This window comes from Psittacula echo (genome assembly GCF_963264785.1).
Source record: "Psittacula echo genome assembly, chromosome: 5".
Lineage (NCBI taxonomy): Eukaryota > Metazoa > Chordata > Aves > Psittaciformes > Psittacidae > Psittacula > Psittacula echo.
Window position 1 is genome coordinate 641,397 of NC_137739.1, and position 15,784 is coordinate 657,180.

The following is a 15,784-nucleotide window of genomic DNA, read 5'->3' on the forward strand; positions in this document are numbered from 1 at the left end:
TTAACCAGTGATAAACATCTTGTTCTCCCAGCCTGCAAACCAGGCTATTTGCATGAGGTGACAGCAGGAGGATGGACCTCAATCTGTATTTGGTTCCTCTCCCAGACAAAGTGGCTTATGCTTAGTGCAGATACATACAGACCTGGACACAACACGATGACATCTGCCTGGTCTAAAGCTCAGCTCGTCTGATCAAAGATCATCATGTTGACATCAAAAACTACAAGTCTGGGACACTGACGGGTGCTGCCTACACCATCCGAGTCCATGGGCTGGCTGCCAGGTCATGCCTGGAGCTCAGATCTGGCATTAGCTGGATAGGGCTTTGTGTATCCGTCCACACACTTCTTTGGGTCCCAAAGTCACCATCATCTCAGCAACGCTCGGCCCATGCTGCAAACACAGGAGAAGTCATTGCACATCATTGCACAGATGGAAACTTACACTTTTCAGCAAATGCTTATGCATCACCACGATGAAAGTGATAAGAGTGATGAGCTATCAGACTGCTGTTAGACCAAGGGTGGAGGTTTATTACCAAGCTCAAAACAAGGATTTGGGTTTTTTTTTAACTCCTGAAGTAAAATACTAAGAAAGAATGGTTAAAGTGACCCAGAAGGACTGATGCCAGAGCATCAGCCAAGGCTGGGCTTTGAAGAACTTCAGTAAAACTTGGGTTTGATCTATGTCCAAGCAGGTTGCACATAAAATTCCACGTTTGCCCAACACCTACAACCCTGCCAACACTCCCTACAGCCGGTCCAGCAGCTTCTCTCACTTCAGATCTGAGACCAGCACATTCATGGTTGGACAACGTCTGCCTTTTTGAGACTTTCAGAACAGCTCTTTCTTCCAGAACTGCTGTGTATCAGTGCACTTCCTTGTAACAGGAACTGCTGTCAGTTGTTGTGAGATGTCAGATACCAGTATCTTGCTATCAGAGAGAAGATAGCTGATAAACAAAACACGAATGTCACAGTCTCAGAGTGTGCATGTTTTACCTGCTGCCCGCTGAGAGCCAAGCGAAGGAGCTGCATCACATTGCTGTACTTTGTCTCTTTGGTTTGCTGGTGCAGGCTTCTCAGGTCTTTGTTCAACTCCTCCATGGTCAAAGCAGCCGCCTGCCTTGTCATGAGCCTTTAGGAGAGAAGATGTCCTCACAGACTAGGGACACACAACCCACAGGATTCCAACCCAGAAGTGACTTCTTCAGCAAAGCAAGCACCAAGCTTAAATCACAGAATTATGCCAAGGACCTGGAAAACTGCAGGAAAAGCAGTGATTCTGATTTCTTCTTTAATAATTTGATTTTCAGAGATGCAGAAGCCATCGCTGATACTACTCTGCTGTGGGCAGCAGAACTACTATCCCTCCAGGATAGTGCATATTCTGACATTTCAATTACCATCACACAGATTCAGCTACCACTTTGCTGTGACAAAGGACTGAGGGCAACTAGCTTTACAGAGAGCTGGAAATAACAGCTCAGTTTGCAGATACTGCCACCTCCATCACTCCCAAAACTGGCTTTCAAGGCTCATTTTAGGCCAGATGTGAGATCTGAACTGGAAAGGTGACTGACACACCACCCGCCTAGCTGCAGAGTGTGGAGTAGCAGAGGGACATGGGGCAGCAGTGAAAGAGATTGGCAATCCCCCCCCCAGAACCCACTGGCCCAGAAGGACTGTCTGCACATCCCAAAGTAGAGCAAATTAAATAAGAACAATGAGCATGCCTCACATCAACACAGCAGCCAAGAGCAACGCTCTGGGGCAGGCAGGTGGCTGCGCACAGAGCTGGGAAGAGATACCTACCCTAAGACCAGTTTTCCTATTTCATCTACTTCCCCAGACATAGTTCGTAGCTGCTCTCGGGACACTGAAGGCCTGACCCATAGGTAAGAATAATCACTGGACACCAGATTCTTCAGGAAGCTTATGTGGCCCTGGAGAAAGAAAACAAAGCTGTCAAGGTCAGGGTTAAGCTGTGGGGGAAGCAAACCCGTTCAGTCTGAACCTCACAACCAGTTAAAGAGCAGTGGGGTGCTGGCAGTGAGTGTGCCACCACCACCAGCACTGCAGGGACAGCCATCTGTAGGCTGCATGGCTTCAGAGCTCAGATCAAAGCAGGACTCAGCTGAGACTCATCCAGGAATGGCACAAAGCCTCAGCTCCCCAGAGCAGTGACACGGTGCTACTGCTGCTCATACCTTTCTCAGCAGGAGGACTCGCTCCACATAGTCCTTTTCTAGAACCTCTTGATCCACTTGCTGATCCCCATAGACCTGCTCCACCAGCAATTGCAGCTCTTTGATCAGCTTCTGTCGCAGCCCTTCGTTCTCTATGTGACGGGTGAGGTGAATCCTGCAACAAAGAAAACTGCTTTTGAACTGCTTTGGTTAGACTGAATCTCATCATCCCAACCTCACATTTACCTAGTAAACCTGTAGAACTGTTAGAAAAGCAGCATTAAACCACATTCTACAACAAAGCATTTAGCTCCCATGCACCACAGTGAATGAAAGATGTGTTAACTCTCAGCAGAACAACCTTGTAGCACACAAGTGTACTTGCAGAAGTTGCCTCTTCTTAGATGCTATTTTGAAACTGAAGACCTTGCATCCCCCTAACTACACCTACCCTCTGCTGAGGCACTCACAGTGTTCCTGACACCAGTGTCCAAGCATAGGACAGGAGAGGAGGTGGGAACAGTGCAAGCAGGAATTTTTACTTCACTGTAGCACAGCCAAAAAGCTGCTGCACAGAGACCATGCTTGACCCAATAAAATCTCCAGGCAGAGCCAAGTGCTAGGAATAAACTCCCACTGACATACCCATTACCACGTTTAAAGTTATTTCTGATATTTATACCTGTTGAATTCCGGGAGCTTCTCCAGATCCAGGAGGGCAGAATGGGTGGTAATTCTGTCTATTTCAAACTGCGCGATCAGCTCCTCCAAGGTCCTCCCCATCTGGTTCGCTGCAAAAGAACCCCGCAAGGGAATGATTCATGTCCACTGTCACAGAGAAGCAGCAGCACTGCTTGACATTGCTGGGCTGGGGCAGGAGCACACCGGAGGAGGAAGCAGCACAGGACACCCCTTAATGCAGTGCTAGCAGCAAGCAGGAGGGAACTGTTAGGAGGCATGAGAAGCTGCCCTCTTCCCACAAGCAGGCTTTGCCAACTACTGGCGAGGAACTGGAAACTGGGACACTCTGCTTGGCTCTGTTACCTTCCTTGGTGGAACAGCCCTTGCATCAGTCAGCCAAAAAGAAGCAACTCTCAGCCAAGAGGCTCTGCTGCCCAAGAAAGATTTGATTCCCAAGCAGAGCTCCCAAAACACAAGTTAATTTGTGATCCCACACAGCAAGAGCAACAAAAGGAGACCTTGACTCAACTCCTCGTGGTCTTTCAGGTTGAACAAGAAGTGTGACAGACGTCACACACGACATTACAGTTGTTAAACACAGAATACAAGTTTTCCCAAGAGGTCACAGACGGTTTCTTCACCTCGAGATGAATTGTCCCAGCTGGGAGCTCATTATGGATCAGACTAGATTTAAATGGCTGCACAGAGGCAGAAAGATTCCCACTGCTCCAGCACACCAGCCAGCCTTTCACGGGAGCTCTGCAGAGCCCTGGTGGCATTTCAGGGACAGGCTGAAACCTTCCAACACTGTCAAAGTTCTCAGCTATTAGAACAAACCTAACCCTGTCCCCAGGGGCAGCATCACAAAGCACCCTTGCGAGTGCCCTGTTGTCACTACCTGGGAATCCTGAGCCACAGTTGGTTATGATGTCCACCAGAGCCTCTGGCAAGTAGCCATCCCGAGCAAAGCACTCCAGGAAGATGTCCCCCTGCCTTTTGGACAGCTTGCCCCCGTACTTGTTCAGAAGCAGTGGGAGGTGACCGAACTGAGGGGGATCCCAGCCAAAAGCTCTGTAGAGGAGGAGGTGTTTGGATGTTGAAGTCAGCCACTCAGTCCCGCGCAGGACATGGCTGATGCCCATGTGATGATCATCCACCACGTTTGCCAGGTGGTACGTGGGGAAGCCGTCCCCTTTGAGGATCACCGGGTCACCCTCCACCTCAGCCACTTCGTGCTTGGTCCAGCCACAGACCAGGTCCTGAAAGGGTTCCACCCCCTTCTCCAGCCGGAAGCGCACCACCCAGTCGAGGCCCTGTGACAGCTTCTGAGCCACTTCGGTGGGCGTCAGGTGCCGACACCGGTTGTCGTACCTTGGAGAAGGGAGGACGAAGGCCTCAGTTCAAGACAGACCAACCCCAGCAGCCATTTTGCATGGCCAAAACTCTAAACTGACCCCGGGATTTTAGCTGCAACCTGCACCCTGTATCTGGTCAGACCACCTCATCTCTGGATGTCACTCCCTTCAGCCTCTAAGGGTTAATCATAGAACGGTTTGGGCTGGAAAGGACCATCTATCTCCAACCCCCTGCCATGGGCAGGGACACTTCACACTAGACCATGTCGCACAAGGCTCAGTCCAGCCTGGCCTTGAACACTGCCAGGGATGGAGCACTTACCACTTCTCTGGGTAACCTGTTCCAGCACCTCACCACCCCCACATAAAAAACTTCTTCCTTACATCTAACCTGAACTTCCCCTGCTTCAGTTTGAACCCATCACCCCTTGTCCTATCGCTACAGTCCCTGATGAAGGTCCCTCCCCTGGCATCCTCGTGGCCCCCTTCAGATACTGTGGGCAGTGAGATGACAACCTCACTGGCTAAGTTTCTGCAAGGGTGCAGCCCAGAGGGGACGGCCCAGCAGAGGGGGGTCCTACCGCGGGGTCTGCTGGCTGCGCAGAGCCTCCTTCTTCAGCAGCTCCAGGCGCTGCGGGCTGCAGAAGCAGCGGTACGCTGCGCCCCGCTCCAGCAGCTCAGCGCTGGCACTCCGGTACAGGTCCAGCCTATGTGACTGCTGGTAGGGGCCAAAGGAGCCGCCGCGGCGAGGACTCTCATCCGGGGGAATACCTGAAACACCAGTACAAAGGGAGGTCTGTCAGCTCCAACATCAGCCCTTTCCATCGCATCTCTTGGGCACCTTTGTCACGTTCTTGCACAGACACTTCTTTGACACTTGCACAGATGCAGATCTCGCAGACAACACAGACAAAGGCAATCAAGCCAGGGCAGTTGTTTCTGCTCCACAACATGTTTCCAGTGGGACTCCCCTGATGCCCAGAATAACTAGATTGCATCTAACTCATTCTCTGAAAGGCTGCACAGCTTCTACTGTACAAAATACTCAGTGTAAATACTGTAAATCATTAGAGGCTCTCAGTAAGGAAACAATGAAAGCTGTCTGTGAGTACCTGCCCAATCCAGCATGTCTTCTATTCCTTCTGCAGCTCCAGGCACCACTCGGTTTTGATCCGTATCCTCCACTCTCAAAATAAAGGTCCCTTGGTGCTTTTTGGCAAAAATGTAATTGTACAAAGCAGTTCGAAGGCCACCCAAATGCAGAAAACCTGTCATCATGGGGAACCAGACAAGAGAGTCAGAACTGAGGCCCAACAGGGCTGGAAGAGTAAATGCTATCTGCAATGGAAACTGCACACTGGCTGGGCAGCGAGCTGAGCTGCATGGCCCTTGTAGGCCCTTGGTATGGAATAAGAGCTTCCCAAGCTCTTATTGAAGTGACCTGGACAGCACTTTTACCACAGAATCCCAGCCTGGTTTGTGTTGAAGGGACCTTAAAGCTCCTCCAGCTCCAACCCCTGCCACGGGCAGGGACCCCTTCCACTGGAGCAGCTTGCTCCAAGCCCCTGTGTCCAACCTGGCCTTGAACACTGCCAGGGATGGGGCAGCCACAGCTTCTCTGGGCACCCTGTGCCAGCGCCTCAGCACCCTCACAGGGAAGAGCTTCTGCCTAAGAGCTCATCTCAGTCTCTCCTCTGGCAGGTTAAAGCCATTCCCCTTGGCCTGTCCCTACAGGCTCTCATCAGCGGGTGCTCGGACACCCGTTTTCGTGGTGTTTGACAAGAACTGGCCGCACTGAGCGGGGAGCCCACAGGTACCTCAGAGCCCCGCACACGTTCAAGGGTCCGAATTCACGTTTTGCGCCCCCGCCCGCAGCGAAGCCCCCGAAGGCGCTGGCCCAGGGGTTACCTGTGGGGCTGGGCCCGAACCGCACCCGCGGGCCCCGCTCCCCGCCCGGCCCCGAGCCGAGGCCCCGCACCGGCCCCGCGGCGCCCCGCAGCGCTCGCGCCATCCCGCCACGCAGCCCACGTGGCCGTGGGCGCTACTTGCGCCCGGGCGCTCGAGCCAATCGCCGCGCCCGCCGTGGCCCGGGGAGCGGAGCTTTCCTTAAAGGCGCCACCACCCTCCTGCTCCTCCCGCCGGCACCGACACCGGAGCCTCGGGAGGAGCCCTGGAAGAGCACGGGGGAGGCACGGTACGGCCCGGCCGTGTCCGGGCTCCGGGGAACGGCCTTGCCTGCGGCGCCCGCACCGGTCAGCGGGCAGAGCAGGAAGGGCCGGGCTACGGCAGCCGGTGAGGCTTTTTAGGCCGCGGCGGCGTTTCCCGGCGTGCCCCGCGGCATATTGTACACAATCATCATGGCTGCCGCCGCCGCCGATGGTAGGAGCTCGCGGTACCGGTGGCGGGCGGTGGCGCGGGGAGGGGCTGGGCCGGGCGGGGAGGGGCCGGTAGGGCGGGGCCGGGCTCGGGCGTGCTGCTGCTGGACGCGGTCGGTCGGGCCGGGGCAGTTCCTTGCTGGCCGCGCTCTTCCTGTCCGCTCGCCCCCAGGTGCTGAGGAGTCGGGCATGGAGGTGGAGGCGCCGGAGCTGCCGCTGAGCTGCGGCGGAGAGGGCGCCTCGCCGGCCGCGGGGTCGTCTCCGCAGGGCGAGGAGCGGCGGGATCCCCCGCAGGCGTCTGTCAGCAACGGCGGGGAAGGGGAGGGAGAGCGGGAGCTGGTGGAGCTGAAAGTGATCTGGAACAAGAACAAGTACGACGTGAGGTTCGCGCTGGACAGCACGGGCGCCGAGCTCAAGCAGAAGATCCACTCGCTCACAGGTCTGTCGGTGCCGCCGCTGCCCGCGCCTCCCTCTGCCGCTGCCTTCGGCCGGGTCGTAACCGTTGTGCTTGCCTCTTAGGCCTCCCCCCTGCCATGCAGAAAGTTATGTTCAAGGGACTTCTACCGGAGGAGAAAACATTGCGGGAAATCAAAGTAACGAACGGAGCGAAGATCATGGTGGTTGGCTCCACCATCAACGACGTTTTAGCAGTGAATACACCCAAAGAGGCTGCTCAACAGGAGGTCAAAGCTGAAGAAAACAAAAAGGAGCCACTTTGCAGACAAAAGGTTATTAATGTCTCACTAATTGCTGGCGGGGGGGGGGGGGAGCAGTGGGCTTCACGCGGTTCTTTTGTGGTCACCTATGGGTCCTTTTCCTTCCCAGAGCAGGCTGGGGTTTGTTTCTCATTGCTGAGTGATAGGAGGGCTCAAGGCCGAGGAGTTTTAGCAACAGAGGAATGTTTAGCCTAGCAGAGCTCTGCACCGGTTGTGCTGTTGCCAGGCTCAGCATTTCAGATAAGAAATGGTAAATAATAGAAGTATTTTGCGGGTGTTAGGTCAGGCACAGTCTGGATGAATTCTGCCTAAAAACGAACTAGTTTTTATTGGCATGAAACAGTTTGATCACCAAAAAGTGCCTTTCAAACAAACACCAAGAGAGCAGCTCCTTCAGCTGCCCCAGCACTGAAGGGAATGTGGATGTTCAATGCTCCTCTCGTGCCTTGAAGTGCTGCCTCCGAGTAGGAGGTGCAGAGCCATGCAGGGGGCTCACACTGGTGCAATGCTGCAGTTGTGGGGCTGAGGAAGGGTTTTCAGCTCGAGGCATTACCCTGCCTCAAAATAAATGCGGTTAAAACTTGGGTAGCGCATCCTTGAACTGCAACCTTCGTGAAACGTGCTTTTGTTTTTCTGTAATTTATCATAGTTCACGTTCACTCTAAGTTCCATCATTGCTTAAAGGTACTCGGCAACTTACAAGCTCTGAGCATGGTTTTCTTAGTTACGACTGCTCTAATCTGTTCTGGTTTGTTGCTGTGTTGCAGTATGTTGCACTGTCACATGTGGGGGGTTCTGCCGTTCACTGGATATAACACTTGACTGTTAAGACTGTCTTGCTAATGCCAACTATGTGATTCAGCATGTCTGATATTAAATGGGACTTCAATTTTTTCTAGATAGATATATTAGAATATGTATAATGTAGAAGGGATGTTCCTTTGCTTTATATTGGGGTTCTGTTCATTTGTAGAATTTCTTCAGACTGTCCCAGAAAGTGCTCAGTTAACTCTGAAAATTAACCATTTCCTGTGTGATAAGTGACTGTGAATAGTCTGTAACTGTCTCTTAGTGCTGGGGGGATACGGTCAAGGGGGCAACTGGAAGCTCTGTTGTGTTTCTGTAAATTCCAACTTCTGCTTTTATGTTGCAGCAACACAGAAAAGTATTGGATAAAGGCAAACCTGATGATGTGATGCCTTCTGTTAAAGGTGTTCAGGTAAGTAAATAAGTACTTGAGACGTTGTCATGATCAGGAAAGAGACTTTTATTGTGGTTTGAGCCATGTCTTTGCTGGCCAAATGGTTCTTCACTATCTTAGCAGAAAACTGGAAAGACAGATCATCCTGGTGCTTAAGAAGTGAAGGGAATGTAGCTTTTTCTGTTCAAGTCCTTCACCTTGACTTACTGTGTTTCCTCTCCATAGGAGCGCCTGCCAACAGTGCCATTGTCTGGCATGTACAACAAGTCTGGAGGGAAAGTCAGGTTGACCTTTAAACTTGAGCAAGACCAGCTATGGATTGGTACAAAAGGTGAGCAACTCTAAACCTCTGAGATGAATAGTGGGTAATGGGACTAGAAGCAATTTGTGTGACCCTGAAATAGCTCCTGGTGTGACTAAATTGTGCTTAGAGAATAATGCTGGCATTGCAGTACTTCAACATTACATTTTGCTTGCTCTTCTCACATGCCATTTGCCCGGATCATTGACTATTGCTTGATATTTTACTGGTGTTCTTGGAAAAACCTGTGCTCAGTTGTGCCAGTGGAGGAATGCTCCAATCTGCTCTTCATAGCTGCAAACGGGCATTACAGTATTTGGCATTTCTGGCCTATCTCAAAAGCACTTCTTAAACATTGGTTTGGTGCCAGCATCCCACGGAGGCTCAATGACTTGGCTAAGGCTCAAAAGGGAATCTTAGAACTGGGATTAAACTCAAGAGTGCTGGCATCTCTGTCATTATTTGTCCTTCCAACCAAAATTAGCTGGGTGTCTTGTTTCAGTGATGCACAAGTGCAGAGACCCTGGCCTGTGCTGCTGTGCAGAGGAATCAGTTTACTGTCTTGAGCAGTGCCAAGGAGGAGCTGAACGTGCTGTGGTGCTAATGTGTGCGGCTGAGGATGTCTCGCGTAGCCCCTGCCTCCAAGGGAAGCTCTGCTGCTGTAGTTTGATCAGGATGGGCAGTAACAGGGTGATGAGCAAGAGGAAGAGAAATGCTTGCTCAGTGTCCCAGCAAAGTAACCTTGTTGCATGGTAACAGTAGCTTTGGATGGCACCTCCAGCTGCTACATTATTTCCAGAGCAAGCAGAAATCTTGTGAGGTTTTGACCTTTCCTCTCTAGGACGGACTTGATTGTGAAGACTTGTGTGGCTTTAAAACCTCCATTGGTACCAGCTGCAGTGATTTGCCTCCTGGGCTAAGGTGGTGAAGTGAGACTTGTGGGGCTTTTTTTTTTCACCTGTGAAGGTTGGGCAGGCAGGTGCTTACATTACTGATACTGTGTCCTGAACACATGCCTAGTATCAAGGTACTTTCCTTCACCTTCTAGATGAGTTTCAAGTTTAGTATTTCTGAAGTGTTCTAGATCAGAGTTTCTTAAGCTGTGAAATTTGATTCTTGTTGTAGTCATCTCCCTTTCATGTAACCTGTTTCCCTACTTCCCCAAATTAGCAGCAGCTTGCTTCCTCTAGGGAATGGCTGTAATTGCTGGCTGTTGTTGGGAAAGCTCCTTCCTGCTCCAAGAAATGCATGTCAGGCGCCAGCACGTAAGGGCTAGAATAAACCAACTGGGTGTTAACACCATTTGTCACTTGCTAGTCCTGGGAAGTCAAAACTGATTCTTCCTCCACACAGCCTGTCTGTGCTTCACAGGTCACTTTGTGCAGGGTTTGTGTAGTCTGCGGGTTGGTAGAGGCAGATGTTGCTCGGTTGCTCTGTGTCAGAGGTGTTGATAACAGCGATCTGTCTGTTGCTGAGGTCCTGTGAGGAGCAGTTGATTTGTGGGATGCTAAGTGAATGCAAAGTAAGATTTTCCTCAGTGAGTGCGCGTTGTGAGTCTGAGTGGGGTAGATCAGGGTCAGCTCAGTAATTTTAGGTGAACACTGAAAGCTGGAACTGAAAGGAAGGGTCTTGGAGTAAGTCATAGAAATGAACACACAACTGACAGAAGCCTGCCATGAACCATGTTCTTTGTAATTTCTTATTGCCTACCTCTGGCTGACATTACTCTGTCACATAATTGTAGGCAACTTGTTCTTCAATTTCTCTTTTTGTTGCTTTCCCTATTTGCTCATATTTCCTTCCCTGTGCTTTTATAGTAACAGTTGAACGGTGCCTCAGGGTAAAACCAGGAGGAGGCTTTCAAAGGGCTCTTTAGCCTGTCTTCATTTAGTTTCCAGCCTTGTCATTGCAGTAGAGCTTAGTACCTACCTGTAGAGCTTAGAGCTACTCTTGGTAGTGGGTCCTGAATATCCTTAAGCCTGGACCAGCCTTTACTATGGTGAGTAATCCTGATGGTCCAAGTGGAGTTCCTTATGGGGAAGCATTAAATAAAGCCAGAGTGTCCCCGTCATTCAGTTTAGGCTTGAATCAGGTGCATTGAAGAGCCTAATGTGATGCAGAGACCTAAAATGTAAGGAACTCTGGGTCCACAGTTGGATTCCTGAGGGGTATGTGGTGGTGTGGACAGCAGGCTTCTCAGCAGCGGGTATCCAAAGTTCAGCCAGAGGAGATTGCTGACATGAGGAGCTTTTGGAGGTAATGGAGGTGATATTTGAAATTAATATGAACTACTACTGCATCCTATGTCAGAAATAATACTTTGATCAATTTTAATGTAGAGAGAACAGAAAAGTTACCCATGGGGTCCATTAAAAATGTGGTGAGTGAACCTATTGAAGGACATGAGGATTATCACATGATGGTAAGTAATGTCTCTCCTTTAATATATCCAGTCTAATTACTTCATGCAAATACACGAAGCAGGGCTTTTAAAACAGAGCAAGCTGGAGGTGGATAGTGATAGCAGCCTCATGTGGTGTGAAGATGGGAATGTGGACATGGTGTGCTGTCAGTGTAAATATTTTGGGTGGCGTGGTGGTTATCTGCTGCTGTGTGGAAATCTGGGCTGGTTTCACACAAACATGAAGTGCTTGAGCATTGTCTCACATCTTCTGTCTGGTGACAGTGTTAGCAGAAGAATGCTCACAATATAGCTCCTGATTTCTTAGTGGTATTTCCCTGTATCTAGTTTATTTCTGGTTTCTGTTGTAGTTGCCTAAATGGCACATTCACATAGACAACAGCCTTGCTGGAGGTTAAACAAACAGGGATTTCATGCTGTGTATTTTTGCCATATGTGATTTTCTGAGAATCTGGTTCAGGGCCTAGAAGAGGAGCACGTTTAAGAAGAAACCTCTGCTAATTCCTCTGAATTTTTGTCTCTTTTAATCTATGGGGTTTTTTTTGAGCTCTTGCTTTCCAAAGTACAGTACTAACTTATAATGCTGAAGGGGGAGATGTTGTACCTTAAAATCATTGTCTGCAGGAGGGTGCTGGTGTAGGCTTTGTCCAAATACTGGGGTTTTGATCACCCATGTAAGAAAATGCCCTCGAGTATGCTACAATACACTCTTACCCTAACGCAAGGGTAGAAGCTATTGGCTGCCATGGTGCTCCTCGGATATGAACACTGACATAGGTTGAGAACAGGGCATTATGTCTGAATGTAAAATTCCATGCAATCTTATGACTATGGAAACATGGTCATTGTCTTTAGTTCTTGTTTGGCTTCTCAGCTCTGTGCATTCCAGTCAGTTCTTTGGAGCTGTGCTTCAGATTCTGTCCTCCGGAATAATTTCCTCATGTTCTTGAAACTGGCCAAGAGCTTTTGTTGCTGCTGTGGTATTACAAAAGGAAGGAGCTCCTCAATTTACCTGCTACTTTGCCGTTCTCATTTCTGTGAGGAAGCTTTTGTAGTTGCTTTCCACGTAACAGGAGCATGCACCAAGTGTTCGAAGCAGCAGACACTGCTGAGTCCATAGTGGTCAGGCTGTACCTGCACCCTGGTACGAGCTGTTTGTTTCCTGTTTGTAAACGCTGTCATTTTTAACTTCACAGGCATTTCAGCTGGGCCCAACAGAAGCGTCTTACTACTGGGTCTATTGGGTACCCACTCAATATGTTGATGCAATCAAAGACACGGTGCTGGGCAAGTGGCAGTATTTTTGAAAGCACGCTCACCTCTGGCACAGGAAAATGACACAAAGCAAAGGACACTGCTGGGAGAGGCCTCCGACATCCCTGGATGTGACAGTCCTGGAACTTGTTAATAAAACCTGATAAACGAGGCGTTGAGGGAAGCCAGAGGTGATGTCCTTTCACCATTAGTTTACTTTTAACTTAAAAATTTCACCATCCCTTTTCTGCAGTCAGCTTCAACCATATTTAAAGCAAATACAATGGAAATCAATAAATCTTAATTCACAAAGTATCGTGTGTAATACACTTAAATCTGCTGAGAGTTGATCTTCCAGTTTAGTTTTGAAAAGAAAATATGACAATGTATTATGGAGGATTTTTTACATGGTTTGAACAAAACCAGCTATTTTCATAATCTTTCAGTTAAATTTAATTTTGTGACTTGGTTGTGACTTTCAGAAGCTGTTTTTTTAAGAATAAACTTTAAGCAGTATGCAAACTGATGCTCAGTAAAGCCATATTCTGCGGCCCTTTGGTTTCAGGTTTGACTCTTTGGTAGCAAAACTAATGTTTTCATTATTATTTTAACCCAAAGATGCCCTGCTTCCTTCCCCCCCTCACCAATGTGTTCCATACCAGAAGCTCTGGGTTGGTACTCTGTGTAGCATGTTTGGAGCAGATGAACACCACTGTGCTGCTTCCCGCTCCCTTTCATGCCATGATGTTCCCCTCCCACCCTGCACCTCCCTGCTCCTGTCCTGCCCCCAGTGCGATGGTATTGGAGCGTTTCCCTGACCCTGCATGCTGTGGTCTAGAGTTCTTCTGCAGCAGTTGCAGTGACACTCGCCTGTGTGACTGACAAACCCTCCTGAGCTGCATCGTGCTGGTGGGTGAGCGCATGAAGCAGTGACACTGGCCTCGGGAGGGAGAGAACCAAAGAGACCTCCCTGCCCTGATGGGGAGGAGAGATGCTCAGATGCTGGTTTGGACCCTCCATCACTGCAGTAGTCTTTTGTGTCCTGGATTTGAAAATGTATAGCAATGTTATTGAGTGAATCCTGCCCAATTCAGAATATCTGTCCAGCAACTGCTCTCTTGAAGTTGAAATCACCTTTCAGTTTTTCTCTGCTCAAGTTTACAGGAAGCTCTCGCCTCTCGTCCTGTCTGAAGCAGTGCTCCCATCTTTGGCCTGTGAAGTTCTGCCTGTCCTCTCAGCCAGCCACGTGCCATTATCTCAGGTTTCTGATGGACCTTTCAGTCCTGCAAAGGTGCAGACCCTTAGCAGATAGTGCTGGGCAGTCAGGCTCAATCTGCCTGGCTTGGTGTGAAACCTGCATCAGGCAGGTTACTGTTTAACACTCTAAACTTGACAGTGCTCAGTGCAAGTAGCTCAACACTCTGTGAACCCATGGAGAGGCCTGTTGAGAATAGCTGGTCTTGGTGTGCTCCATGTCTTGTTTTCTCTTTCCTTAAAGCAGCCCAGTAGAAACTCAGCAGGTGCAGATTCCCAAATGAGTATTTGTTTTGTTTTACTTGAGAGTCTGGGAGAAGCATTCACTTTATGGTATGTGTTATGGTTCCATATTTCCTTGTATGCTCTTGATAGCAACGTAAGCAGCTTTTGTTTTGTATTTTCAGTCAGACCATCCATGCAATACAGATCTTAGAGGTGTTTTGTATCCTACCTGTAAACCAGTGATGTGCTTGTCACTCTTGTAGCTTGAGGTGTTTCCTTTCTTGTATACAAGCCAGCAGCAGCGTGTTTTGTCCTACATGCACTGAGATGGGAGCAATTCCTGTCCGGTCCCCAGAGCAGCTTGGAGCGGGCAGTGGAGCTGGAGTGATTGGATGGAAGAGAACATTGCACACTGGATGTTGCTGTCACGCTTCTGATTCCTTGCCTGTCCTGCTGTTCAGGCACAGATTTAAACTCCAGGGCCTGGTGGAGAGCGTACACACTGCAGCGTAAAGACAACGGTGCCATCAGCTTTTCCTGTCACTTGGGGTCACCTTTGCACTCACCATCTTGTTGGTTCTGTGACCATCAGCCCCCACTTGCTACCTGGCTTGCCTGGACCTGTCTATACATCTGCTCATGTTCCATTTTCCTTCCCTATCCTCTCGCTGTGTGCTCTGCAACAGGGCATGTATCTTGGTCCAGCTCCTGCCCGGAGCTCCAGTGTGTCTGTGCCTGCTGCAATGACCAGGGTGAGCATGCTCTGGTGCTGCAGGAGGGCAGGTACCTGACGCATTGCTGCAAGGGCACCACAGGCACAGGGCAATCTGCCACATTCTCTGCTCCTGTCCCAGGGGCACAATTCCTCTGCATCCCATGCAGGTACAGCTGCTCGTCTCAAAGGGAACTGAGTATAAAGTCCATTGGTTACAAAGCAGGTTCAAACATGGAGAAGAGAATGCTATAAACTAAATGTAATTCTGTTCAGGTGCTTCTTTTTACGTTGGTTTTGATTTGAAAAATGAAATTGTTTCACTCTTTTGTTCTATGTGCAAAGTTTGAATTAAAATGCAGGAAAATGATACTTATATAAAATGCTTTACCTGGTGTTTGTTGGCTCAATCTAGTCGGTTTCTTGGGAGTTCTTTGAGATGAATACTCCAACTGAACTCAGCAGCCCCACTTCTAGGATTCTTTCTCTTTCAGAACCATGGGAGCTCTGTATCTTCTGGTGTACCAGGAGGAGTCCTGCCATGTCCCAGAGCTCCCCACATGAGCGCTGTAGCTCACTGGTGCATCCCTGTCCTTTCTCCATGCCCAGCACTGTGAGTTACAGTATTCCCTCCTCTGTGCATCCCAAGCATAAACAGTTCCTGGCATGGTATTGTGTTGGGAATGCTGCAGCGTGTCACTAAACCTCGCTTGGGTTGAGCGGACACTGAATCTTGCAGGTAAATCTTGTGTTACTCACAAGTTCATCATATCAAGTGTAAGATTAAAGTCAGTGATTACTTTCCATTGATAGCACTGTTTGAGCAGTGTGTAACTGGAATAAGGAGCTCACAGTGATAGGAGAGAAAGTGATGTGAATTCAAGAACTCACTATGAACCTCTTCACATAAAGCAGCTGTAGTGGTCACACACAGCCCGTGAATGTGGCTTCCCCATGCTCCAAGGGCTGAAGAGAAGTGACCTGCTCACAGTGATGGTGTGTGGTGTTGGGTTGTGTGGTGTTGGGGTTAGTCCAGGTGCTCCCGCAGAGAGGCCTCTTCCCAAAATTCCTTCTTTTGTTGCCTGTTTCTCCCTGTGTAA

At 49.5% G+C, this 15,784-nt stretch overlaps 2 protein-coding genes across 5 annotated transcripts; one reads left to right on the forward strand and one right to left on the reverse strand.

Moving 5' to 3' along the window:
• Positions 1–255: 255 nt before the first annotated feature.
• Positions 256–6,257, reverse strand: EARS2 (glutamyl-tRNA synthetase 2, mitochondrial). Of its 2 annotated transcripts, XM_080617253.1 has the most exons (9): positions 6,133–6,257; positions 5,337–5,492; positions 4,806–4,995; positions 3,768–4,240; positions 2,871–2,979; positions 2,210–2,363; positions 1,815–1,945; positions 1,002–1,137; positions 256–393 (listed from the first exon to the last, which is right to left on the reverse strand). In XM_080617253.1, exons 1-9 carry the CDS (start codon positions 6,233–6,235, stop codon positions 310–312), a joined length of 1,536 nt encoding a protein of 511 aa, XP_080473379.1. In that variant the 5' UTR covers positions 6,236–6,257; the 3' UTR covers positions 256–309. The 2 variants fall into 2 exon arrangements, with proteins under 2 accessions (XP_080473379.1, XP_080473380.1); XM_080617254.1 differs by lacking the exon at positions 256–393 and having other exon boundaries at positions 1,137–1,264.
• A 39-nt stretch (positions 6,258–6,296) lies between these two features.
• On the forward strand, positions 6,297–13,958 carry UBFD1 (ubiquitin family domain containing 1). Of its 3 annotated transcripts, none has more exons than XM_080617257.1 (7): positions 6,297–6,418; positions 6,772–7,038; positions 7,119–7,327; positions 8,469–8,534; positions 8,742–8,847; positions 11,157–11,239; positions 12,436–13,958. In XM_080617257.1, the coding sequence occupies exons 2-7, from the start codon at positions 6,789–6,791 to the stop codon at positions 12,544–12,546; spliced, it is 825 nt and encodes a 274-aa protein (XP_080473383.1). In that variant the 5' UTR covers positions 6,297–6,418; positions 6,772–6,788; the 3' UTR covers positions 12,547–13,958. The 3 variants fall into 3 exon arrangements, with proteins under 3 accessions (XP_080473383.1, XP_080473381.1, XP_080473382.1); XM_080617255.1 differs by having other exon boundaries at positions 6,384–6,603; XM_080617256.1 differs by lacking the exon at positions 11,157–11,239 and having other exon boundaries at positions 6,384–6,603.
• Positions 13,959–15,784: the final 1,826 nt, after the last annotated feature.

Excerpts from the sequence above, each read along its gene's own strand:
- EARS2 (XM_080617253.1), bottom strand. The coding sequence starts at position 6,235 with ATGGCGCGAGCGCTGCGGGGCGCCGCGGGGCCGGTGCGGGGCCTCGGC. Across the intron at positions 4,996-5,336 it reads AGACATGCTGGATTGGGCAG|GTATTCCCCCGGATGAGAGT; the intron begins GTACTCACAGAC and ends CTGGTGTTTCAG. Across the intron at positions 2,980-3,767 it reads CTGTGGCTCAGGATTCCCAG|CGAACCAGATGGGGAGGACC; the intron begins GTAGTGACAACA and ends GTTCTTTTGCAG.
- UBFD1 (XM_080617255.1), top strand. The coding sequence starts at position 6,582 with ATGGCTGCCGCCGCCGCCGATG. Across the intron at positions 7,039-7,118 it reads GAAGATCCACTCGCTCACAG|GCCTCCCCCCTGCCATGCAG; the intron begins GTCTGTCGGTGC and ends CTTGCCTCTTAG. Across the intron at positions 8,848-11,156 it reads GCTATGGATTGGTACAAAAG|AGAGAACAGAAAAGTTACCC; the intron begins GTGAGCAACTCT and ends ATTTTAATGTAG.